This window comes from Anopheles darlingi, chromosome 3 (assembly GCF_943734745.1).
Source record: "Anopheles darlingi chromosome 3, idAnoDarlMG_H_01, whole genome shotgun sequence".
Classification (NCBI taxonomy): domain Eukaryota; kingdom Metazoa; phylum Arthropoda; class Insecta; order Diptera; family Culicidae; genus Anopheles; species Anopheles darlingi.
Window position 1 is genome coordinate 38,768,439 of NC_064875.1, and position 24,635 is coordinate 38,793,073.

The 24,635-nt window shown below is 46.1% G+C and overlaps 7 protein-coding genes across 13 annotated transcripts in view; 4 read left to right on the top strand and 3 right to left on the bottom strand.

Annotated features, from left to right (window-relative positions):
* The window catches only part of LOC125957032 (filaggrin-like), a 14,582-nt gene extending 12,470 nt beyond the window's left edge, over positions 1-2,112 (top strand). For both annotated transcript variants that reach the window (XM_049689386.1, XM_049689388.1), the window contains exon 6: positions 1-2,112. This exon is cut by the window's left edge and continues 9,531 nt beyond it. The gene's annotated coding sequence lies outside the window, so the exon portion shown is untranslated.
* A 159-nt stretch (positions 2,113-2,271) lies between these two features.
* On the top strand, positions 2,272-8,177 carry LOC125957043 (major facilitator superfamily domain-containing protein 6). 5 transcript variants are annotated; one of them, XM_049689419.1, is made up of 7 exons: positions 2,272-2,663; positions 3,606-3,889; positions 4,241-4,416; positions 4,477-5,271; positions 5,336-5,505; positions 5,581-5,884; positions 5,974-7,052. In XM_049689419.1, exons 2-7 carry the CDS (start codon positions 3,823-3,825, stop codon positions 6,469-6,471), a joined length of 2,010 nt encoding a protein of 669 aa, XP_049545376.1. In that variant the 5' UTR covers positions 2,272-2,663; positions 3,606-3,822; the 3' UTR covers positions 6,472-7,052. The 5 variants fall into 5 exon arrangements, with proteins under 5 accessions (XP_049545376.1, XP_049545375.1, XP_049545377.1 ...); XM_049689418.1 differs by having other exon boundaries at positions 2,272-2,495; XM_049689420.1 differs by having other exon boundaries at positions 2,272-2,454.
* A 23-nt stretch (positions 8,178-8,200) lies between these two features.
* On the bottom strand, positions 8,201-10,628 carry LOC125957069 (biogenesis of lysosome-related organelles complex 1 subunit 6). The gene is made up of 5 exons (XM_049689477.1): positions 10,486-10,628; positions 10,268-10,390; positions 10,118-10,202; positions 8,650-8,736; positions 8,201-8,583 (listed from the first exon to the last, which is right to left on the bottom strand). Exons 1-5 carry the CDS (start codon positions 10,497-10,499, stop codon positions 8,467-8,469), a joined length of 426 nt encoding a protein of 141 aa, XP_049545434.1. The 5' UTR covers positions 10,500-10,628; the 3' UTR covers positions 8,201-8,466.
* LOC125957063 (protein KTI12 homolog) lies at positions 8,798-10,020 on the bottom strand. The gene is made up of 2 exons (XM_049689468.1): positions 9,213-10,020; positions 8,798-9,135 (listed from the first exon to the last, which is right to left on the bottom strand). Exons 1-2 carry the CDS (start codon positions 9,786-9,788, stop codon positions 8,851-8,853), a joined length of 861 nt encoding a protein of 286 aa, XP_049545425.1. The 5' UTR covers positions 9,789-10,020; the 3' UTR covers positions 8,798-8,850.
* Positions 10,629-11,146: 518 nt separating the features above from the next.
* Positions 11,147-14,598, top strand: LOC125957065 (N-alpha-acetyltransferase 60). 2 transcript variants are annotated; one of them, XM_049689470.1, is made up of 5 exons: positions 11,147-11,669; positions 12,251-12,548; positions 12,617-12,837; positions 12,930-13,040; positions 13,174-14,598. In XM_049689470.1, the coding sequence occupies exons 1-5, from the start codon at positions 11,650-11,652 to the stop codon at positions 13,310-13,312; spliced, it is 789 nt and encodes a 262-aa protein (XP_049545427.1). In that variant the 5' UTR covers positions 11,147-11,649; the 3' UTR covers positions 13,313-14,598. The 2 variants fall into 2 exon arrangements, with proteins under 2 accessions (XP_049545427.1, XP_049545428.1); XM_049689471.1 differs by having other exon boundaries at positions 13,190-13,334.
* On the bottom strand, positions 14,545-17,725 carry LOC125957037 (exosome complex exonuclease RRP44). Its single transcript, XM_049689403.1, has one exon. It carries the CDS (start codon positions 17,604-17,606, stop codon positions 14,664-14,666), a length of 2,943 nt encoding a protein of 980 aa, XP_049545360.1. The 5' UTR covers positions 17,607-17,725; the 3' UTR covers positions 14,545-14,663.
* Positions 17,726-18,018: 293 nt separating this feature from the next.
* LOC125957093 (nucleoporin Nup188) lies at positions 18,019-24,632 on the top strand. The gene is made up of 6 exons (XM_049689519.1): positions 18,019-18,161; positions 18,269-18,488; positions 18,555-22,616; positions 22,694-22,981; positions 23,049-23,435; positions 23,533-24,632. The coding sequence occupies exons 1-6, from the start codon at positions 18,136-18,138 to the stop codon at positions 24,481-24,483; spliced, it is 5,934 nt and encodes a 1,977-aa protein (XP_049545476.1). The 5' UTR covers positions 18,019-18,135; the 3' UTR covers positions 24,484-24,632.
* The last annotated feature ends 3 nt before the right edge of the window (positions 24,633-24,635 follow it).

Sequence of the window (24,635 nt, forward strand, 5' to 3'; positions counted from 1 at the left end):
CGCAAAATGCAAAAGAAATGGTTTCAGACGAACAAAATCGTTTACTCACCAAAGAGTAGGCTTACAAAAACTGTTCGACCACGTTGTTGGTATAGCCGTGGTTGCAGTTTTTGTTGCTTTAACAAACTTCGCCAGCCTTCTATGATTAGAAACAATAACAACCTGAACCCCTCCTGGACAGGCGGATCACATTCCCTACGGCTTGATAGCGAATACTTGCTAGCTTGCGTATTCATATCGCGAAGCGTGTAGCGTTCGACCAGTAATAACAACGTAAATAACAGTGGGAATGGTGTTTAGTGTTAAAGTAAGAATTGAATTGAATGCAACTAGGAAAGGGTAATATTGAAGCCGTTTCACATACAAATGGGACATTAAGCAACTGTAACAAGGAGCCAGAAGTATGAAGATCGAAAAATACCGGTAGTCATAGATAGAGGTACCCTGTACTGTACGCCTTATTTATACCTATAACTCCAGAAGCAGGAATATGAAAAACAAAGCACATAGAATCTAGAAATTGACGGAATAACATAGCATAATATTAATTCGACTAGCTGAAACGACGGTACGCATTAGGTGTCAAATATTAATCAAAAGATCGATTGAAGAGGTGTTTATTTATACCTGATGTTTCGTAGAAAATTCAAAACCGTACCTTTTTCGATCATTAACCCCCTCTCTTGGCACATACAAGTACTGTAGGAGACGATCTGTTTTAGGATTACACTGAATGGACAATGGTTCGGATGGTACAGCTTTGCGGGAAAAGTAGATCATTCAAAGAATCATAATGTTAAATTGTAGGAAAACCGAGGAACAATAGCGTGGTAGCGATAAGGTATAGCGAAAAGGTGTCGTTGAAACGAATGAAATTTAAGCAGACATTATTATTGAATAGCTTATCTACGTGGTGTAAAAGTACAACATTCATGTAAATAGATTTTTTTAAGTATGCACACATTGTCTGAGCTATGGCGAAAGATAAACAATTGCACAGGAATAGTGTCGTAGGCGTGTAAATAAGATATCCATAATATCATATACTGCGCTGATCCCTTTCAGCACATTTCTCTCTTACTCGAGAACAACACAAAGCCTTTCTGTTTGTGTATGAATGGATGTGCATAAATACATTAGAAAGTACGAGAATTCATAGCACATAGTGGGATTAACTTACAATAGGTTTGCATAGAGTATAGAAAGTGTAGCTCGCATCAATAAGAAAACAGTATGAGTTGTGTGATTTGAAGTAACCATTTTCTTAAACATCGCTACACATCATAGAAGTGACCATACGCACCGATCCTCTGTATCAATTGTTCCAGAGACCGGCTGACAGCGTCTGCCTGCAACAATAATAGGAGAGAGGTTAATCAAAATGGTACGTGAAAGGCATAAGCAACTGCTACACTCAAAAGTACAACAGCATCGTATTGTGTATGTCTCTCTTTATGTGCCTACCGGATCTGTGCATTTCATTCGTTGTTTCGGACGAGTTTTAATAGAGCAAAATGTTAAACGATCATTCTGAACGTATCGCAAGTGCTAGGCTAAGATAAGTGTCGCACGATTGGAAAGCAAAGTTGTCGTTCATCTTTTGTTTTCCTTTTCCATTTTGTTTGTTGCGTGTGTTATAGAACCCTTTCATGTAAGTAAATGGAAGTGACATTGGCAAATGTGTTGCTGTAAAATCAAAGAAAGAGGGTGCATTCCTCTAATAAGATGAAGGAAAGCACGCAGAACAATAAACCGAAAGTGATTGGATTACGTTCTATTGTTTTAAATTAGTTTTTATGCGAACGCTACTAGAGAAAATGAGTGAATAGAATGACGGTAACACGGAAAGAAACAGAAAAGTGCATATAACAAAGATGCGAACACTAAAGATAGTTATAAGTATAGAAGTACTTATGGAAGAAGGAAATGACTATAAATAAACGAGTGTAAAAAATGAACGTTTAGTCAATCGTTGCAAGAGTGATGTTTTGCAAGTTATCAATTTCTCCTAAAGGATTGCGATCACAGGAATGACTCATTCTCAATCGGCTCCGGCTAGAAAGTCCTGCGCTAGGCTGTTGCATCCGCATTCGCAACTTAAAATTCTCATAACGCCCACTTCCATATGCTGCAACAAAATGCATCGGTTTGCTATCAGCTCAATACTATCACAAACATTACGCTCAATCTCGATTCTATTAAAACGGGGCTGAAGAGAGACGACAAATCTTTGGGTTCATTTGGTTAGCTGATAACCACGTGTTATCGCTGCTGACCGTTGTGAAGGCGATTATGCTGCTTGGAAAAGCGGTGCAGTAAAAATCTGGCCATCGACCGGTTCAGTCGTGCTGCATCTTCGGTCCAGTCGCGACAAAGTATCGAACACCAGCCAGTTGATAGTGATCTCAACGTTGCTAGGCCGTTGATTATTCAATTAATCGTCGAGGAATGCTGGTTCATACCAATTACTTTCTCATTCAATATATAGTGTGAAGGTATCTGTGGCACCATTCAATTCCATCTTAGGATTCCACGCCAATTGAGCGATTGTCCATCGTTTGATTTGAACTAATAGACCCGTTGGATCCTACCATCATCTGCATTCCGCTAGCAGCTGCTCCAATCAACCGTATCGTAACGGGTCGTTGAAAGAGTTTGCAAATGTGTGTTTCCTTATCAGCTGTGGGATGATAGGGACCCAATGATGCGGCTGGACAGAGATTGTGGCAACAAGAGATTAACCGAGGATGCTTATTAGTGGCTCATATAAAAAACCGCCAATCGGCCGTAGAGGGTCATACGCGGTATAATATTGTAGTGCAATCCAATGGCAAAGCAACATTTTAGTGTTTCTATCGTAAAAGCATACCGTTTTTGCAAAGCGTTGTCTGACCGTTATGCTGAAAGCTGAGAACACCTGAACACCTGTTAAGTTATGATATCTTTTCAATAACGGCCCACTCGTTTATCACGTGCGTGTGTGATACAGTACTGGTCAAAATAAGGCATCGGCTGTGATTGTGCTCCTAATTCTCCGGATTGTATGGCTTCCTGCAGCCAAGAAATATTAGCAACCGCTTTTCAAATGTGTATCGGGAATGTATAGAATATTCAAAAGATAGTCTTTTGCAAACTTTTATATGAGACGATAACGAGTTCTTTACTTACTCTTTACGTTATCGCTTCCTCCAAAACGATTCGCAGTAATCTTTGCTTTTAAAATAATGATTGAAGTTCTCGAAAAACACGAACAAGTGGATACTTTTTTTATTGCCAGTACTGTATCCGCGGCACCGCTGCTGGCGTTTGACAAGCTCGGTTTCACGCGGACGGGCGCGGACATTGCATAACTGGAAAGCGGGGGATTCTGTAGTGCGTGAGGGGTTTTCTGAGGAAAGAGGCAGAATACTTTGCCGGTATCATCTAGCGAATCAACGATCTTGCGTGAAAAGCGATCGGTGAATGCAAAATAAACGTAAACAAACAGTAGGCCGACGCCGGTGAAAATCTGTCAACGTGTCTGTTAATCGAACCGAGAAAGACGAGAAACCCTTGGCGCTGTGTATCTCATGTTTTCCGTGTTTTCCGTAATTTATCGTCGTTAGGCCGTAAAGTTTCAATGGATTGAAGCAGAATGAGTGGGAAATAAGTTGCCGTTAAGTGAAGTTTTCGTTTAACCGAGGTACAGGTGCACAGAATCATAAACAGGCGATAGAAGCACCGGGATATCATTACGCCGAGGCATGCACTTTTGATAACAGTACAAACGCTCGCTCCTATTGCAACGTATCGTGAAATTGGCCGTTATACAAAAGCTGCAAGATGGTGAATTTTCAGGTCAACAAGAAGCTTCTGCCTATGAAGGCACATTACTTCCTCTTCAATGCAGGTAAGCAGAGACGAACCCCAAAAAAGGGTTAAACCGGATTTCGAGGGTCCATCTGTCGGTCTGAGATTTATTAGAATGCGAAACCGGTTTTCGAAGGACCCATCGTTGCGCGCTTGTTTTAGGGATGCAAATAAAAGTAGAACACATAAAAATTTTAAAGCATGTTGTAAAAACTTTTAAACAACCATTGTAGCGTGTAACGTTATGTAAGGAAAACGCATTTCCAAATCATCTTGCAACCGTCGATTGCTATTTAAGGAACGACAATCATGCAACGAGCGTACACGTGGTTCTTAACAGCTAGAGAATGCCAATGGTTGCTCGATTTTTAATGTTTTTTATTATCCTTAGGAACTGCACCAGTGGTACCATTTATGCCGACTTTGGTGAAACAGCTGGGATTCTCCTCCGTAATAGTTGGAACGATCTATACTGTCCTGCCAATCGTGGGTATGCTGGTGAAGCCTCTTTTCGGCATCATTGCCGATCGGTTCCAGCGTCAGAAGCTGCTGTTTCTCATTTTTCAAGTATGCTACTGCCGGTGCAACTGCGGTTCCGCGACTTTTACATCGTTTCTTTATCCACAGATTCTTACCGCAATACCATTCTTCCTCATCATGTTCATACCGGCCATTCCGCAAGAAACGACGGTCTCATTCCACTGTCACGAAGGGGTTTCCGACTTTCGGTACTGCCCGGACAATGGAACCACTATCGACAAATGTCTGGTAGAAGAGATAACCCAAAACGAAGCTAACAACACCATGAATTGCTATCTGGAGTGTGACACGGAACCGTGGATGTGGGATACCATATGCAAACACTGGAACGTGACGAAATACTGCGACAAGAGCAACATTCCCAGCGATCAGTTGCTACACCTAACAGCCGTTGTGCCGTATAATCAAGTTGAAGAAGTCAAAGAGTGCCTTTTCTTCATGGTACGCGAGGGACAAATCGGAGGGCAGACAGTCCCGCTCTACTGTCCCGCCAACACATCTGACTTCCGACCTACGTGTCGGGTTCATTGCGACAATGAGCGCGTGATGGAAGCGATCTCTAATTCACACATCCCAGACAGTAAGGTGACGGGACTGTATCAGTTCTGGTTGCTGTTTTTATTCCTCATTGCTAGCTGGGCTGGTATGGCCGTCGTAGTCAGCGTAGGCGATGCCATCTGCTTCGAGATGCTCGGCGACAAACCCCATCTCTATGGCAACCAACGGCTGTGGGGCTCGATCGGATGGGGTACAGTGTCGCTGTTTGCCGGATTCCTGGTCGATACTTTCTCCGAGGGGAAGCTGACCAAAGACTACACGGTCGTGTTCTATATGACCGTCGTATTGATTGGGTTCGACATTCTTTGCTCTTCTAAATTACAAGTAATGATGCAATTAGGAGTTGCAATATCACCGGCAATCTAATTAAATCATTATTATTTTACAGCACACACAAACAAGAATGTCCACGAATATTTTGAAGGATGTAGGCCAAATATTTGCCAGCTTCCGAGTCGTGGTGTTTTTTTGCTGGTGCGTAATGATCGGGTTAGGCACTGCGCTCATCTGGAACTTCCTCTTCTGGCATCTAGAAGATTTAGCGAAAGCAATGGAAGGGTAAGTAAACTATTCATTAAATATGTTTGACCGCTCAATGTACATTTAAATCTATACCATCAACCTCGCTGTTAGATGTGGACATTCGACATGGATTAAAACCCTGCAAGGTATCATCATGTCGATTCAAACATTCGGTGGTGAGCTACCCTTCTTCTTCCTATCCGGTTGGATCCTAAAGAAGATTGGTCACATCCATGCCATGAGTCTGGTACTGCTGGGTTTCGGTGTACGATTCCTACTTTACTCGTACCTCGTCGACCCCTGGTGGGTGATACCGATCGAATTTATGAACGGTATTACGTTCGGCCTTTTCTACGCTACCATGGCTTCGTACGCAAGTATCGTCGCTCCACCGGGAACAGAGGCCACGATGCAGGTACAGATCGCAGCTAGTGCCATGAGCACTGGTGTGTATCCATAATTAATTGTTTTGCGTTTTTATCATTCCTAATCATTTCCTTCTAGGGCTTAGTAGGTGCGGTATTCGAAGGTGTCGGAGTGTCGCTCGGTAGCCTGCTCGCTGGTCATCTTTTCGAACACATTGGTGGTAGTGCAACATTCCGCAGCTTTGGATGGGCAGCACTCGCCCTGTTCGTCGTGCACGTCGTGGTGCAAGCCTTAACAGATCGATTCGGTGCAAAGGGTAAGCTAGCAAGAAAGGAGAACGACTTCAGACTTGCAACAAACGAGGGACCGGACGGTGCCATGGGCGATGGACACGCCAATGGGTTCGCAAAAACCAATTCCATTCTTTCCGACTCAACTGTACAAGAAGACTTGGTTGTGGATGACCACAGTCAAAAGCAGGATCTTGCGAATGCCAAGACGAAAGCGGTTTCAAATGGTACCGCTGATGCCAATCACTCACAGAAGGGCAGCTCCCCCACCGCGAATGGGTCACCGGCGGCCGTCTCTGCCGGTGAAAGTGGTGGTCAACTGTACGAAGTGCCATTGAATGCATAATTTTGTACACACTATTGCGTTTTGCGGAGTGCGGAGTAATGACGTTTTTTGTCAGTGTGTTCAAGACTGAGAACGCATTTAATTACCTCACCACACCACAGAAACACCAGCCAAAAACACACAGAACAGTGACAATGCATTGTTCTTGTTCAAAATTTGTTTAACGATACCATCTTCTTTCCCTTTAATCCGCGCATACACCCTACAAAGACACACTTTGTGATCGAGACGTGATCGCAAACACACGCAACGTACAAACAAAGCATGGTACAAGAGTATTGAAGGAATTTCCCAAATTTCACCATTTGTTTCCCTATTTTTGGGTAAACCTTAGTATGTTAGAGTAGATTTAAAGTACCCATCTTGCTCCACTATAATGATATGTTTGCATCGTTGCTTAATTTCCTTGAATAAACATGAAAAGATTGTGCCAGTCTATTCGTACAGTCTATTCGTTGCTTTCGCGCCGGAGTAATTTTCATCCCTCATAGCCGTTTATTCGCTTACGAAACGTAATGATTTTACGCAAACACGATTGTGGCCCATCGAATAACATAAAACGCGTTGTTCGATTGAACTCAATTTCCGCGTGACGTGAACCAAGAAGTTCCGGAAGTTAGTTCCGGAAGACTGTGCCTATGCTCAGGTGTCGTTAAAGGTGGGTTCAATGTAGAACAAAATGAGTTAACTGTGTGAGTGCTTGTTTAATTTATCTCCTCTTTGCTTCCTCCTTTTAGACATAGCTTTGAAAATTAGTTATGGAAGTCTTATGTTAGTATCTCTACTTAGTAGTCCCCGTCTTCATCCTTTCACTACTTACCACAGATTGTCTCTGACAAGCCCTAGGTGCTGTTTAGTTGCTAATGTTAGTTGACAAAGCGATATCAAATGTGTAATGATTGCTTAATTGTTATGCGATAAGAACTCACAACAGTATCGAACAACATTGTATATGCCCCTAATGCCCCAAATGTGGTTGATGCCGGTTTCTCATCCACAAACCTCTAACAAAGCTATCTCTCTGAACTTAACAACAGTCATTGCAAGCAATCACGCTGATAGCATTTAATTATCTGTTTATTATTTTTGACTGTTGTTCGCTGTACTCAAACAGACGCCAATCGGGCACTTGATTTCAAAGTGCAGACTTATGGATACTTCTGCGTTGAACTGAAATATCAAATCCGTGTCCTTTGAATGAACTATACTTTCTTTTGAATGAATTGACGGTTTTTTAACGTATTTGTACATCTGTGAACATCTTCTGGCCAGCTTCGCATGAAACCTACACGCTATCGTGCATGCTATAGCCATGCATGTCTCGCGTGAATTATAGCCCCACATCAAGCAAACGAGTGCTTATCTTCTCTTCGTACTGATTGCTCTTCCAGAACCCCGAATCGGATACGCCGCACCAAAGGAGGCGCTGGAGCATGTGGAAGACGATCAACCGATCGTACGAGGCAGTTTGCAGGGTTACGGCGGTTAAGGAAGACGATTGCACGAGAACAATCCACCAAAGGAGGCTTTTAGTTAATTTCTCATTATTTTTTTTAATTATTTACTGACCTGCTTTCTTGGATCCCTCATGCTACGTCGCTGAGAGGAAGCTACACAGCATAACAAAGGATCCAACCAAGCACAACGATATATGACGGTATATATTTCATTTTTGGTTTAATAAATGGGCGTGTGGCCGTATCATATTAGAGAAAACAAGCGATTGCCATTCCAGTTTGATTGTGTTGCTTTATTCGGTTGATTCGATAAGATTCTTTCCTCGGTAATAATAGTCTTCGGTTGTTGTTTTTTAATAGATGAAAGATAAAAAAATATCAGACCGACAGACGAAGCTGCAGGTTTTCCTAACAAGGTAGCACTTAAAATCACGCGTTTTCTTTCATCCCACCTCACTTACTTCAATGTTGATTTATATGGGAAAGTATCAAGTAGGTGGAATAAGTATAACATTCGATTGAGGTCTGTTCGAGTCTACTAAGATTTCCTTGGTGTACGCTTACTGCTGGCTACAAGCGATTCCTCGTAGTGCAACTGTTGCAATTTCGATGCGCATTGGTTTACTTTCAGTTCCTGGATTTCCAGTGCTTTCGCCTATCAAGGGACAAAATCTCGTTAGTGGGAACAACATATCAAACATATGTAGAGTCGATTGTTTACCCTTAAATTCTTTGTACGCTGGTGTATTTGATGCATTTGCATTTTGATTCGCGCCACCTTATCCTTGTATACCCGTGTCTTTAGCACCTGGAAGCAATAAAAATACTTTGTAACTGTTTTGTAACGTCTGAATTAACAGTACAATGTTAACATCAATGGCAAGGAAGTCATAAAGAACGGCGAGAGTGGGTTTTGCAAAATTTAAGAGTTGTTTGTATTTGTATTAAGAAACTGTACAAATATGGCTGGTATTTTGCTAATGTCGGAGCTAACGTTGGTGTGCATTTTCACATAGTTTAGAAACTGTCGCCGATGCCGATTTAGCTGAGCGACGCTCATCGACGGAGGTACTTCCGCACGCATCCCAGCCTGTGGTATCTCCACGGGTCCCTCGAGACCGATCTTTCGTGCCGCTCCGATCTGATCGATGATCGTTTGTGTGCATTTATCTAGCTCGAATAAGAAGTTGGTTGCACTCAGTGGCATCTGCAGATGGATAGATGGACATGTGAAGTTGAAGGCTATGTAGGAATAAGGTAGCGATTTTTTTAAAAATAACATACGTTTTGCGTGGCTAAGTTGGGCGGAAGAGGGGTTTGCTCAAACAGTGCCTTGCTGATCTGCGATAGATCCGGCTCTTCATCGGCGTATACCGTGAACAATGGACGATCCCAACGATTGTTGTCTTGTGGTTCTTCGTAACGCTGGCAGAGCGCATCGAATGTATCACCATCGAGCGCTCCAGCTTCGAGAGTTTTGTTCATAATTACTTCCCTTCGTTGCTGCCGCTGTTCCACGGTTAGCGCACAGTACAATGTACATTGTGTCGTACGAGCGCTCTTGGTCGCACAGAATATTTCATAGCGGTAGCCTTTAATGTAGTTTGTTCCATCGAGAATGACGAGAGTGGTTTTGCTTAACAGTTTCATAACTTCCGACTTAACGCTGGCACGTATTTGCTTTTCTTTGCCCGTATCCGTGAAGCTCGCCTTCACACCGTACCCGGACCGGGCTATGCATTCGGCCTCCGAAACGATGTGCACGGGGCCTTTTCCCGCGTCTGTGAAGTACTTTTCCAGCGCTTCGGCCCGAGCCGTTTTTCCACTGGCTGGCAATCCGGTGATAATAATGAGCGGCATTTCGCGATTTATCGGCAAAGACGAGCGCACACTTTGGAACGTTTGTTGTTTACCTTTTACGCCGCATGCACGGATTGTCACTGAAACGTCACTTTGGCACTCGAGATATTTTCAAAATATTCACCGCAACGCAATCAAGGATTCCTCTTTTGGGAATAATCCATCCACGCGCGTATAATCACCGGTAGCCTGATATAATTTAATAGTATCACAGGCCAGAATGTTAGGTCTTATAGCATTATAGCTGAATGGTTCTTCTTAAACCAAATACGAACCAAACAAGCTCAGCTCATAGTACATCCGCAATTTGCTGTACCTGTTGTACTTACCATTTCGTTCACCTCCTGGATCTGCTGACTGGAGTAAGATTGTTTCTCTGTTGCGATGGCGATTTGAAGATCGTTCTGCTTGTTTCTGAAATACCATTTGAATTGCTGTTAAGAAACAGAGCCAAAAACCAGCGCACCTTCAGCACTTACATCAGTTCCTTAAGATTGTCTTTCACCTTCTTCAGTTTTGGTTCGTAGATTTGCAGTAAACCGGAAGAGAGTGCCCGTACCGTTTCGTTGTGCTCCAGTATATCTTGACTTTCGCTGTCTGAACTAAACGTGAGAAAGAATCGTAGTAGATGTACGGGATGAAGTAAAGACGAGCTTAAAGGCCCAGGATCATCGGATGTTATCTACTGATTACTCACATTTCTTCAGACATGTTAGATCTTCGGTCAGGGGATGTAGCGGAGTGGAATTACTAAAAAATTATAAACGACGACCGCAAACCTTTTCATGTACCTTGCGTGGTTGATATTTACTTTATTTACAAACGCCCCCACTTTAGCCACTTGACCAAAGCTAAAATGAAACGATGAACTTTTTGTCGAGCAAAATCAATATCGACACAGGGGTTTCCGAAACGTTATGATCGTTGAGCAAAATGTATTCTACATTGGATTGCAAAATAATTCATTTATGCAGCTTCTTGCTTTAAAGATCTTACTGTTTTTACTCGCTCAAATTACATCAGATAAGGATAACGATCCTATGTTGATTTCGGAAATGTAACCGTTTAAACAAAATGCCGATCAGTCAACTGATCGGGGGTTCAACTTTTTGTTTGATGTTCAAGCCAAGTGATGTTTTTCTGTTCCTTTTTTCCGATTTTCTTTATTATTTTCCACTAGTAAAGACAATTTGTAAACCACTTTTTGTTAAAATTAAATTGGTACCACTGATCAGAAAAACTCCCGCGTTGGTCTTTGCGAATTTTCCACCAAGATTTCATGACCTGTGGCCGACGGGGGTTGTTGGTCAACATTTCTGCTGTCAAAGCAGCTGTCAAAAATCTAGTGTTTCTTGTGTTGGGTGGGCGGAGGAACGTGCGAAGTGCGGTGCAGAGTCGAAACTTTAATTGATTTTGATTAGCTCAATCGCACCACGATTTTTATCATCAACGCCTTCAAGCATCGAAGATAACGACCCCGCACCCTTGAGAATCGAACGGCACCGAGGTTTGGGCTCTCGCATGTGTAGTGTGGCCAAGCCAAGGCAATAATTCAAACCAAGCACCACTTGCCGTCACGATGGGGTTTGCTGCGATAGCGTAACGAAAGTGTTGGTGATAATGGGCGGCAGAACGGTTGACAAACGAATAAGGGGTGAAGATGATGGGTCGGATTCGCGCGGTCGGTTGTGAGAATGTGATCAGCAGTAGAGGTTCCGCGTGAGCGCAAGAACCTTCCCACGAGGCACCAACAGCAGCAGCAGCAGCAGCACCACCACCACGGCCATCAATTTCGAAAAGGCGCCCGAGTGGCAACCAAAAAACCGACAAAGACAGCAGACAGCAGTCGTCGATCTCATCAATGGCGCAATCATTTACCTGGTAGGAGTTTTTTTTATATCGAAATCATTCGCATGGGTAGGCTAGGCAAAGTTCACTGGTGTGTACTCTTGTTTACTTTTGCTACTACCACTCCAAGGTTCCTCATAGTAGAGGGGTTCGGCGCATGCACTTACAAACCACGATCCGCTCCATGCTGGAGAATGTGTGGGCCAATGTTTGCCTGCTGCAAATATTTGCATCGCTCAGGTTTTCTTTGTTAGGCCATAGAACCTTCAATAACTCGTTACCATGGTAACCTAGGTTTGGCATGTTTTGAGAGTAGGTTTTTAATATTTTTCTCTGCCCCATAAATACAATAACCGAAAACTACCGATAGCCCGATAAGCACGCGATATAAATGAGAAGCAGAGAAAGCCTTAATAGCAGCGGAAACAATGTTGCAGAAGTCATTATTTAACCGACGATTCCAAGCGGAATGAATGCATATGCAACAACCTCCGGGTGTTATCTTATCGGGGCACGCTGCCTCAATAACGGGCGCGAACCTGGCGCGGTGATATTTGGGCGTTTCAATTGTCTAAATGTCCAACATTGACACTTTTCACCTCGCTTGGATATAGGTTTCCGGTTAACCATCTTGGAAGCTCGAAGAGCAATGAACGACTCCACGGTTCGAAGGAATACCCGTCGGTGCCATTGTGTTCAGTCAACGATGTGCAACTTCGTTTTCTCTGCCCCGATGATCTTGAAGAGGTGCGCACTTTGTGCCAGGATTGGTTCCCGATCGATTACCCTTTGTCCTGGTACATGGACATTACCTCCAGCACACGATTCTATGCACTGGCGGCGGTGTACAACTTTAGCATCATAGGATTAATCGTAGGAGAGATCAAATCGTACAACAAACTCAACAAAGAGGTAAATTAATTTCGAACAGGGAGGCCTGCTCATAAACCCGCTGATCTTATCTGGGTTGATTTTGACAGGATCGGGGTATATTGTCGGAATCCATGGGCCGCGATGCTGAAATTGGCTACATATTGTCACTCGGTGTACACCGGAAGTACCGACAGAACGGCATCGGTTCATTGTTACTCGATTCTCTCGTCAATCACCTGACAACGGTAGAAAGGCAAAAGGTAAAGGCAATATTTCTGCATGTGCTCACGACCAATCGCACCGCCATTCTATTCTACGAGCGACGAGGGTAAGTCATGCATAGCAACCATACTGGGAACCATCGTAACGCATCACATGGTACAGCAGCGGGAATGATCACTGGTTTTCCTTTCGTTTCAGTTTCGTTCTCCATTCGTTCCTGCCTTACTACTATTCGATTAGGGGAAAGTGCAAAGATGGTTTCACTTACGTCACGTACATCAACGGTGGCCACTCGCCTTGGTCTCTATAATATCCTTTTCAAAGACATCGGGGCTGTTGTGTTAGTGACACTTTCCAGCCGCTCGATTACTTGATTGCGACATTTAAATTGCTTTTGATCACCAATCGCCTCGCTTTGATTTTCCTTAACCGCCTACTTTACCGATTATTTGAAGTACTGGTGCTCGTTGATCTTAACTGCCGGAGGTCTTTGCTCGTGGCTTTGCGGTCGGATGCGGACGGCATTCCGATGGGCTTGCTACCGCACTGTCAGCCGGTTCAACCTGGAACAGGATGAGTAGATCCAGCATCTTCCGCATCCCCTGCAGTACGGTAAGTGCATCAGGTTTCATGTAACTTCCACATGAAAGGCAGCAGATATGCTCCGAAGGGATCCATGTGCGTGATGACAAGCATCCAACATCTGCCATTTGCGCTTCTCCGTTTCGCCATTTCATCAAGAGGTAACTCAACTAGTGTTATTACCCAGTACCAAACTAAAATATGGTTGATAAGTAGCACATCGGGTGGGTAGGGAATAATTTTAACACAACTCTTCGTAACGAAAGACATCGTGATTACGAGAAGTTACGAATTTTTACTATACTTTTCCATCCAACCACAGCTCTAGACGAATGTCATTAGATGCCATTTTGTCGCCTCGGGAAACAGGTTAAAAGCATTTTGATTGTGATATCCTCATCCTTTTCCGTTTTGCCATCGTTTGCTTGGCCAATTGTGAGACATAAAGAAGAGCGGACATTGTGTTGTACGTACTTCGAATCGACCAAATTAAGATCAAAACGGTAAAGCCACAAAATGTAATGCATAGACAGCTAGGAATCATCTAAGTCAAAATCGGAACAAATGTATAGAGCATCGGTTAAAGTGACGAATGTATTGTAAGAACACATAAAATAATGAAAATAGCTAACAAAGAACGGAAGAAAAACTTTTATATTACAGTAAGGTAATAGCAGAAAGACCATACAGATGACTTGTTGTATCGATTGTCGCGTCTTGGTGTAGTGTAACACTACTGCGGAGGAGAGCGGACATGCCGACAGAAACTATAAAGACATTTAACGATGTTTCGTTGTATAGCGGAAGTATAGCCAATTTTTCTTACATCATTTCTATTGGGCTTGCCTACCTACACAGGTGCTTCTTTGAGTGTTTATAATTATGCTATCATAATCCGTTATCAAGAAGAGTTTACATTTTGTACCGTTCCGCATGATGAGTTGACGATAGGTAGAGGTAAATAAAGACGTTTTCCGTTTAAAAACTTCATCTGGAGAAAGAGAAAAAGGCAAAGTAGCGTGGACAAAACGGATATAGTGGTGTAAAATATTGTTGCAGATATTTATTGAACGCGCAAAACGGTCAGTTGTACTCTGATAGATGCAGAGCTTAGTAAAAAGCGATAATGACCGTACAGATAATGGTAACCGCGAATCGTTTAAAGAGAGTTATGCCAAAAACAAACTATAGTTTACTGAAATCCACGTGGATCGAGCACCAGCCACGCGAAATGTTTCCTTAAAATAAAACAAACAATAGAAAACCATTTTACAATTGAATATTGTATTTATTATAACATTTTTGCTTGTTGTACTGGTGCGTAAAACATGTTTTACGGGATTCACTGCTTTATTTCCCCTTTTTGTTTTTCTTCGTTTTACTTGGTGTTGGATCAGCTTTCCGCTTTGCAGGTGTTTCTGCAACTGGTGCTGCTGCTGCTGCTGCTGCTGGTGCTGCTTCGTCCTTGACATCCCCAGTGTCAACACTGAATCCAGCGATGTAGGGGCGCACCAGCTCGAATACGAGCTTTTCGTGCTGTACATTCGTTGAATCAAGGCTCAACCGCACGGTAACGGGATCGAAGGCACGGAATACCACATCGCCACAGCGTTGCGTTTGCTGCTCCTCATCGTAGACGAATCGGACACCATTTTTAATCTCCTGATTGTCTCGTCCCGCCACGTAGATCGTTCCCTCGAATCCATACTTTGGCACCAGTATCTGGAGGGCATTCTTACGCACAAACAGTACGAAAGCTTGTTCATCCTCGGACCGATTGCGGAAGAACAGATGGGTGTGCAGGGCGACCGAAGCACGACCAGCGTACTGAGCCATACGGTTTCGGTAGTTTAGATTGTTGCAAAGATTTGAGTTTAGCTTCTTGTCCAGCAGCTCTGGGTATGTGGAGTCAGCTCCAATACAAGCGGCCAGTAGACGATGAACGATCACATCGGCATACCGACGGATCGGTGAGGTAAAGTGCGTGTAGATCGGGGCAGCCAGACCGTAGTGGAAGAATTCCTCACGCTGCAACGTACCACTTATGAAGTAGACCGCCTGCATCATGCAGCGTGTGGCCAGGATGCGCAACATCGTATTGAGATACGGATTGGTTGGATTAACCGCTTCGTCGAGGCTGGTTGCTAGCTCTTTGCCGGTGGTCGTTATAATCTTGAATCCCTGATGTTGCGCAGCCTTAACCAGCTGCTCAAAGTTGGTTTGCGGTGGCTGTGGATGCCGCCGAAGCATCGCACATTCAGGGAACTCACTCTCAATCTTCTCCGCTACCGATACGTTGGCTAGTAACATGAACTCCTCTACCATCGAGTTGGTGTCGAGCAGTTGCTTCGCTTTCACATCGATAGGATCGTGCGTTTCGCTATCGACATGAAAACGGATTTCCGGTGATGCAAGCACTAAAGCTCCGTTCTCCGTTCGTCGCCGTTTCAAATTCTTCGCCAATCGGTTCAGCAAACGGAGCGAAACGGCCACATCGTTCGTTTGCGAGCGATCGTCAATGATTAGCTGTGCCTGTTCGTACGTGAGTGCTTCTTTCGATTTGATCACACTTTTGTGGAACTTTACGTGCAGCACATTCGCTTCATCATCCAGCTCCCAGACACAGGAGAATGCGAATCGTTCTTCGCCGCCCCGCAATGAGCACAGATTGGAGCTAAGCAGCTCCGGCACCATGTCGATACGTTTGTCCACCAGATAGACAGTAGTGGCACGGCTGGCAGCTTCACGATCGAGTGCATTACATGGCCGTATGAAGTGGCTAACGTCTGCAATGTGAACACCAACTTCAATGTTGCCATTCGGTAAACGGCGAGCGTGCAGCGCATCATCGATATCCGTACAACCCGGGGGATCCACTGAGCAGATGGTGATGTCGCGCAGATCAACACGCCGTTTAAGATCTTCCGGAGTGATAGTCCATGGAAGCTGCGGCAGACAGGCGAGCACTTCCTCGGAAAATCGATTGTGTGGGACGTCATGTTCCAGCAGAATGACTTCGTTTTCCGTCTCCTTCGAACCGATTGGTCCGAGCGCGCGCACAAAGTGACCCTGTGGGTAGCGTGAATGGCGAGGCCACTGATCGATGGCTACGATGATGCGTTGTGACAGTAATGTGGCCGCTTGGCGCGTTTCAATCCTAATTCGCGGTATCTTCCGTTCTGCCGGCACAAAGATGTGCCGCGTGGTGCCTTGAATGTGGCTCGGTAGCAGAATGCCACAATACTGTCGCCACTTGCGCTTAATAATGCCAACCACCTTGGCCGTCGGTTCCAGCAGTTCCTTCGCCACGGCACTGGCACTGGCACTGAAAGAGGGATCCGGTTCGATTAAATCACCCGGATCATTCTGTTCATCTACCAGCACAACATCGCTTGGTGCTTTCCACTCTCGTTCGGGCAGCATCTCTATGGCAACGACATCGCCATCTACGGCACGGTTTAAGTTCAATCGTCCTTGGATAAGGACCGGCTTTTCGATACCCTCCACGCGGACGTACCCTTCTAGATAGTTTTCTCGCGAAGCCAAAAAGGCACCCTGCAGCAGGCTCTCGTTCTTGATGCCTTGGTGGATCTGTGAGGCCGTCAGGTGGGATGGGAAGAGTGGTTCCTTCGTCTCGCCGCCACCTTCCCGTTGGCTAATTTTATCCAACAGATTAGCATACTCCGATCGGGCAGTCTTGATATAATCCGCTGCCGAGCATGCAATTAACCCCTGGTCGATCGCTTTGTTGCGATTATCAACATCATCGGACAAAAGAACGATCCGAAGGGACTGTCCCTTCGGGCCGGTGGATTTCAGATGCTTCTCGTACCATCCGGCCGCCATACGGATCATACGATCGTTCCGATCGTTGGCCGATTCTCCCGGCATACGCTCAACGTACGTATCCTTGTGGTGCTCGTTCACGAAGGTGTAAAACTTGCGACTGGGGTTCGAGATGACCGCTTTCAGCCGCTTATACATCACTGCACTGCGATGTTTCACCTCGTCCAAGACGGTGTTAAGGATAATCACGTTGCGGACCACCGATTCCTCCAGCAGGTCCATCTGGTAGAGGATGATGTTCGTGTCCAGCAGCAGATAGTGGGGGAAGGCATATTGTTCACTTAGCGACTCGGGAACACCGTCCAGTACGATGTCGTTCTCGGATAGCGGACACTTTCGGCAGGCACCGGAACCGCACCAGATATCATCGCGCAGGTAGTGTTCACGGACAATCTTTAGGATGTTCCCGCGTTTGGTTTTCTTCATAAACACCTTGTTTGTTAACATGATGGCTAAGTTCCTGGGATTCTTAAGGCGCGGACAAATATAAACCAAACAAAATTAATCCTTAAACTGTTTCTTTTCCGGTTGTTCGATGGAAAGCGTGTTTTCGACAAAACCCCACTTATCCTTCCGGCTAATCAAAACCAAAATGAACCATTTTTGGTGTATCGAGGACCGCGTTTGTCACCAATTTTGGTTGATTGATAACGGGGAGTTTCGGGGAGAAATTTCCAACAGATTATTAAAAAATCCTGATTTTCGGCCGGTCTCAATGCAAATCATCTCGTTTTGCTAGAAATCTAGTTCGCTTCAGGAAACCATTCAGAATATTTTTAAATTACCTGGTCAGCTGGGCACAGGTTGTCCATCCCTAGCTCCTGATGCGGCTGTCAACACAAAAGAGCGGAATTACGAGAGTTGCCGATTGTGTTGCTGCCGCTCATTCGATTTACGCAAAGATTTGGTATTAATGTGCATTAAGGATCGAAATAGGTATTGTTAAATAGTTCCGTGTAGATAAATCTCCCAAATAATGGAGGATATCAATGGGGATATTATGTAAGTACTGCAAAATTACACTCGGCTATGGCTCCAGCAGGCTTTGCCTTGGCTTGTTTACATCAATCTAACCTCAAATATGTTTTGCTCCATCCATCTCTTCGCAGCCAGTGGAGAAAGTTGTGGCAATTCGTGTCGGGAATCCACTACGGTACGCCGAACGCCGAAGTGAAAGAGAAGCTGCTGCAAGTATCGAAGGAGCTCGTGGATGGCTTGCTGCACTACAAAAAACCGACCAAAGAGTCGGAACAAAAGCTGCAGAAGCTGATCAAAGACCGTAATCAGCTGAAGCTGCAACCATTCGCCAACAAATTGCATCAGTATTTGGTAAATATTCCATGTTTGTGCGTTTGAACATTAATTGACACCCATCTTCCGTTTCATCTCCCGCAGAATATTGATGCAATTCAATCATGGCAAATCCTGTGCTTCTATCTGGTAAACGAGTACCGGGGTGCGGCCACCGCGCTGGCAGAATACATTTCAACGGAGACTTCGATGGTGAAACTGCTGCACGATATCTGGGTGTACCATACCATGGAGCGTATGGTGCAGCTAAAGGTGGTTAAAAACCTGCTCGAGTACTTCCACTCCGGTAGCCATCCGTACTCGCGCGAATACCGTGAGGTGGTCGATAGAATCGGTCTGCCCGCACTGCGCAAATCTTACCTCGCGCAACTGAAACACTTGATTGTCGAATCATCGAGCACCCAGAAACCGTTACCGAGCGATACGTTCCAGTCACGAACCAAAGTAGCCTGTGCCGAACGAACGTTACGCGAAACGAATGAGGTGCTCCAGATCCTTCTGCTGATAGTCCATTACAGTGGAATCAGTCCGGTCGAGCTGGAGGAACTGTTTCGCTTATTCCGTGAGCACTCATTCGGCCGCCAACAGGAACACGTGGACAGTGGATCGGAAATTCATGCCGAGCTCATAAAGCGCATCACGTACAACGAACTGGCGCTCGTTTTTCGGACGTTGGATCTGTCGGAAAAGTTTGACGATGCCGACTGGATCGAGAAAGTGGTGGCCGCGCTCGATGGTCCGATTCAAGCATTGCAACAATTCCCCGAACACGGACCGCTTCTGCTCGTGTGGATGCTGTTCAATTTCCGACTCCAACACACGGTCGAGGATGAGGACGTATCGCGGCGCTACCAGCAACTCGGTTCCCGGGCGATCAAGCTAGGAGTGTTCGAGTATCTGCACGGGCTCGTCTCGCATCCGATGTTTAAAGACCAGAGCCTTCCGGCAAAAATTGTCCGTAAATCGATCTTCAATCAGCTCGGGTTCCTGTGCCAGCTGTTCGATGCGCACGAATCGATCGCGCATCACAGCAAAATCTTTGATCTGCTAAGCGAGCTGCTTGCATCACCGACGATCGCGACGGAGTTTTGCAAAATCGAAGATCACCCCACTCGGGCACTGTTCAACATTTGCGTGGAACAATTTCCCGTCGAATTCTTGCCGCTCTCCAAGGTGGCCTATGCACTAGCGTCAGCAGGTCCCACGCAGAATGCTTACATTCAGCAACTTTTGGAGAATCTTCCCGTGTACACGGAGCTGTACAGCGGTACGGAGGCTCGCTATTTGCTACGCAAATCCGCCAGCAGCGAACATGACGACGAGTACGTCTTGTGCAGTGATTATACGCCATCGAGCAAAATCAATTTCACCGTTCCGCGCGGTACGAAGCTGATTGTCCGCGATGTGGACAATCACAAGCGAACGTATGTACACTTCTCGACGCGCTACAATTACTTCGATGCGTTGCACCATGAAATGAATGAACTGTTAGTTGATGCGCAAACTACGAGCACCCTCAGTGCCGTGCGTGTGGAACGCATAGCGACCGGGTTGAAATATCTGGCGGTGGCCGTGAGGCGCATACAGCAACCGCACGACATATCCGCCGAAATGGTTCACCCCACGGAGATGGTGTTTGATGTGTTGCTCAAGTTTAAGGCGGTACCGAATCCACCGGTCGAGCTGTTGGTTCAATGTTTGAATGTGTGCTCTGCCCTAGTGCCACTGTTCGAGCAGGAGATCTACACGAGAATCATCAACCTGAACATACTACCCTCCGTCAACAATGCCAACCTTACGTATCAAGAGTACGCACAGGGCGCCGGGTATGATTCCAGCCTGATCGGTTATTATCTGATGAACGTCGAGCGTACCACGGGCCGCTATCCGATTCTGATGGCGTACTTTAACTTTCTGCGCACCTACGCGAAGCTCGGGCGTGAAAACGTGTTCGGAGTGGAGCTGCCGGGTGTGATCTTTCTTCTGCGCGAGGTGCTACCACATGCCAACAACTGGCGATATGAGACGGGCACCGATAGGTACCGGGTGTTGCTGTTTGTGGTCCAATACATTCACGATATTCTGCAGCTAAGCGAGGAACGACTGCGAAAGAACTACGCGCTTCGAACACTGCGGGATGTGTGTGTGTACAGTTTGCTGAACCGTGACAATGGGATGGTGTTACTACGGATCGTGGGGCTGGGCAACGGGTATCTGCAGGCGGTAATGGAGCGAGAACCGAACTGGATGATGGTACCGGAACAGCAGCTCAATCTGATGATCCAGTACTCGCTAACGATTCTGATGCAGATACTGAAGCTTAAACGTCACATCCAGGAGTACGATCTTTCACCGCTAGAGTCGGCGATCTACACGCAACCGAAACAGCGCGACACGCTCCGTATCATCCCGATGGTCACGGGATACATGAGCAACATCTTTAATCCTCGTCTACCGATACTGTCCTGCCGGTTACTGCGCCGGTTCGCGATAGAGTTCCGGATGTCGCTGTTGGCGTGTCTGGACATGGAATCGGACCAGATACGGCACACTTTTCTTGAGCGGCTGCACGATGATATCGAGAGCGAGGATCTCAAACTGGCCGTCCTCGAGTTTGTGGAAGCATGTGTTCACAAGCAGCCGGGATTGACGGAGGCATTTTTTAAGGTCAACTACGGCAAGCGTGCCGATCGTAGGCTACTGCTTGGTCCCAAAGATGGTGGTGTGAGCGGCGCCGCAGGGAAAGCACGATCCAAACTAACGATCAACGATGGCATACCGACGTACATGGAGGAGTTTTTGGAAACGATCTCAAAGGATCCGAGCAAACTGGCCAGTCCACTGCTTTCACGGCTTATGTCCCTGTTTCATGCGCTTTGGAAGAACAATATGCAGGCACTGGTGCAGAAGCAAATGCAGAGCGCCTCCTTCTGGCCATCGCTCTGCAATCCACTATTCGGACAACACACCACGGGGAACGTGCGGGCATACAGTCAAATGTTTAACATACTCGGTATTGAGCTGTTCCGGTCCAGTTCCGTCACCGGTGTAAAAATGGACCCGGAACTGGTGAAAGTGTTCGAGCGCTTCTTGCAAACGGAGGCAGTGTTCGAGAAGTGGGTAAACATCGTGATGGATCTCCCACCAGCACCATCGGGCACCGATGATGGAGCGGAATCGCGAAAAGGGGACAACCTATTAGATATGAGCTTTGTATCTGCCGGTGGGGTAACATGGCGCGAAGAGGATGAACAACGGACACCCGATTGGCTGGGGCGAATCCAATCGTTTAAGGATCTGCTCGTGCTAGTACTACGGAAACAGACACCGGGGATCTCATTGCCCGAACGGTGCAAAACGATACTGGCTGAACGGTGTTTGGGCGTACTGGTTGATCGTATCGAACAGATACATGATCTCCGCCCGCTGATCATACTAGCCGAGCTGTTTTTGATCGTGCTGATTGATTTCGATCACAAGTACACCAGCAACACGGTGCAGGACGATGAGATGCTGCGCCAGATGGAAACCCTGCTTAGCCGGCTGTCCGTTTCGTATGCGGACATACATCAGCGCGCGAAAGAAGCAATTCTGGCGATCGCTATCCGCACAGTACAACTACAATCCGATCGTCTGCTGGAAAACGCAGCGATCGCTGCCGAATTGACACGTTCGGCAGTAGAAATAGCGGGCGAAGAAATTCGTGCGTTGGAGTTGAACATTAAATCGTCTCACCACAACAACAAAACAGGAGGAATGGCAGTTCCAGTAGCGATGATCAGCGAAACCAATAGTTCCAATGGTGGAAAGCAGTATTGCGCCCTACTGCTGGCGATCAATCTTTTGAAGCAACTGACCATCAGCTTTGATCAACAGCATACAGCCAGCCCACCTATACAGTCCACCAGCCGGTGGGTTAGTTGGTTCGTTAAGGGTAAACTGTTTCAGCGGCTCCTCAGCATCACGGGTACGGTGTTGCCCGAGTATGGTCGTCGAAAGTTGGTGATCGAACTGCTGAACTTATTGATTCTGTTGGCCGAAAGCCGTTGCTCGGAGGAGCTGCTGCACTGTGACGTCGGTGACTATCTTTGGCTGAAGCTTTTACCACCGAAAGAGTTGCTCCAGCGTCCCTACGTCATGAATACGGTTCGTTCGTGTTGCTTCGTGCTGCCTTTTTGACAAATATCATCGGTATGGTTTCTGTTTTTGGTTTCTTCCCGCAGGAAACGGAACAGCAATGGCAAACGCAGGATTGGTGGCCAATCTACTCGCGTGGCATACGTTTGGTAAGGCTGCTCCTAGCACGGCACGGGCATCGGTTTCTACGGGATGCCATATTTTTTATCGGAATACATGAAGAGTATCTTATGGACTCATTGTTGCTGGCTAAACAATCGATGGAACCGAACGCGTGCTTGCTGATACGAGAAACACTCGAGCTGCTTGGTGTCATGGTGATGTACGAGAAGGAATGGCGTTTGGAGCATGGTCAAAGTTTACTTCATCTCATGGTAGGTCGATGATGATCATGCGCGATCGTTCGAAGCCATTGGTTTAACGTTCGTTTCCCCCGCACAGCGCTACACACAATACTTGATGGATCACGCCATCTCACTGTTGTACCGGCCTAAGATCTTGAAAAGATTGACAACGGGCGTGGCAGACGTGAACGGTTTCATCGTGAACGAGCTGGACATTGATCCCAACTCGATCGATACCTCTGACGAGTTGATCGGGGCGATGAACAATCTCATCGAGATTGTAACACTCTGCACAAAGGCACTGTTACCGTTCAGCCCTCCCTTGCTGATGGTGCTTTGCGATGTCGAGTTTGCACCCGGCCAGTGGCAACCACTGGTCGACATTCAATTCGGAGCGCCAAAGATCAGCACTGATAACTACTCACAGCTCAGCTTTGGTTCGCTGCTGCAGGCCGCATGTATCTTTACAAAGGTACTTAATCTGGTAAGTGTTTGCAGGCAGCTTTTGGCGACCTTTATCCCGAATTTTATATAACTGTGATTATATTGATATCGCGATTGTGTCTTACCTTTTCCTAAAGCAACATTACACATTCTCTGAAACGCCGCTAAATGAACTACCGGCCAGCAGCAGCAAGCAGGCGGACGAAACGGATGCTACGGCAACGATGGGGCTTACAGCGCGACAGTCGTTGCTTAGCGACAGTAGCCCAACAGTCCAACGGGGCAAGCGTGGTATGCAGTTCACAAAAACCCTTTCGATGACGAGCGTATCGAGCTACACGTCAACGAACGCAATCACCCTCTCGAACGAGCTGCTAACGCACCTCGACCCAAAACTGTGCATCTGCGGGTTGGAGTTTGTGCTCACCTTGCTAGCCTCGCAAAGCCTTCTCGCGCTGAAAAATGTCAACTTGTCGCAACGTGAAAAGCAATTGATCAAGCGTGAGCTTAGCACGGAGTTGTTGATTTTCCACGATTTCGTCAAACGGCGCATATTAAAGGACGCCAAGAGCATTCTGGTGCGCAAAAAGTACGGTCTTGTTCCGATCTACAACGAGGTGCACGATTCTGATTGTGCGGAGTACGTTGATTCCGAAGAAGACGAGGATCGCTCGCCGGGTTCATCGTCCTCGCCGTCGTTATCGTCGAAGGGCGGACGTGGGAGTGCGTTGCCGAGCAAGCGATTATCGACCACCCACAGCTCGATGCACATCAATGTGGTCCGGAAAATGCATTTGCAACAACAGCAATCGACGGACGCTGGAACTCGTCCTTCGTCTACACCCGTGCTGAAGGGAATTCTGAAACCCTCGCCCCCTACGGCATCCGTAAAGCGTGTGATGTTCGATGATGGTTTTGAGCAGCAGTCCAACAAAAGCATAGGTTTCGCTGAACCTGAAGATGAACCGGTCTTTTATGAACCGCAGGAACCACGCTACACCGGGTTATCGCACGTCCAAATGGTGGAAGAAGATTATCTTCATCTCCTCTCGAACCTGCTGCTGATAGTGGGGCAAAGTGAGAACTAACGCACTCTGGGTATAACCCGAGAAGACATTTTGCATAGTTTGGTGTTATTTTGCACATCCGGTCCGGTGTAAGAAATGGTACACAAATGACATCTAAACTGTGTTTCCCAATATTTTCTGAAATATATGAACAAAAACAAAAGATGATGCGA

What these genes read in the sequence shown, in the direction of transcription:
- LOC125957093 (XM_049689519.1), top strand. Translation starts at nt 18,136, where the DNA reads ATGGAGGATATCAATGGGGATATTAT. An exon ending in GATATCAATGGGGATATTAT is followed by an intron (nt 18,162 to 18,268) that starts GTAAGTACTGCA and finishes ATCTCTTCGCAG; the next exon opens with CCAGTGGAGAAAGTTGTGGC. An exon ending in GTCCCTACGTCATGAATACG is followed by an intron (nt 22,617 to 22,693) that starts GTTCGTTCGTGT and finishes TTCTTCCCGCAG; the next exon opens with GAAACGGAACAGCAATGGCA.
- LOC125957063 (XM_049689468.1), bottom strand. Translation starts at nt 9,788, where the DNA reads ATGCCGCTCATTATTATCACCGGATTGCCAGCCAGTGGAAAAACGGCT. An exon ending in CCAACTTAGCCACGCAAAAC is followed by an intron (nt 9,136 to 9,212) that starts GTATGTTATTTT and finishes ATCCATCTGCAG; the next exon opens with ATGCCACTGAGTGCAACCAA.
- LOC125957065 (XM_049689470.1), top strand. Translation starts at nt 11,650, where the DNA reads ATGGCGCAATCATTTACCTG. An exon ending in ATGGCGCAATCATTTACCTG is followed by an intron (nt 11,670 to 12,250) that starts GTAGGAGTTTTT and finishes GCTTGGATATAG; the next exon opens with GTTTCCGGTTAACCATCTTG. An exon ending in CTATTCTACGAGCGACGAGG is followed by an intron (nt 12,838 to 12,929) that starts GTAAGTCATGCA and finishes CTTTCGTTTCAG; the next exon opens with TTTCGTTCTCCATTCGTTCC.
- LOC125957069 (XM_049689477.1), bottom strand. An exon ending in GACAATCTTAAGGAACTGAT is followed by an intron (nt 10,203 to 10,267) that starts GTAAGTGCTGAA and finishes ATGGTATTTCAG; the next exon opens with AAACAAGCAGAACGATCTTC. An exon ending in AGCGTACAAAGAATTTAAGG is followed by an intron (nt 8,584 to 8,649) that starts GTAAACAATCGA and finishes GTCCCTTGATAG; the next exon opens with GCGAAAGCACTGGAAATCCA.
- LOC125957037 (XM_049689403.1), bottom strand. Translation starts at nt 17,606, where the DNA reads ATGTTAACAAACAAGGTGTTTATGAAGAAAACCAAACGCGGGAACATC.
- LOC125957043 (XM_049689419.1), top strand. Translation starts at nt 3,823, where the DNA reads ATGGTGAATTTTCAGGTCAACAAGAAGCTTCTGCCTATGAAGGCACAT. An exon ending in TTTGCTCTTCTAAATTACAA is followed by an intron (nt 5,272 to 5,335) that starts GTAATGATGCAA and finishes ATTATTTTACAG; the next exon opens with CACACACAAACAAGAATGTC. An exon ending in TTAGCGAAAGCAATGGAAGG is followed by an intron (nt 5,506 to 5,580) that starts GTAAGTAAACTA and finishes CCTCGCTGTTAG; the next exon opens with ATGTGGACATTCGACATGGA.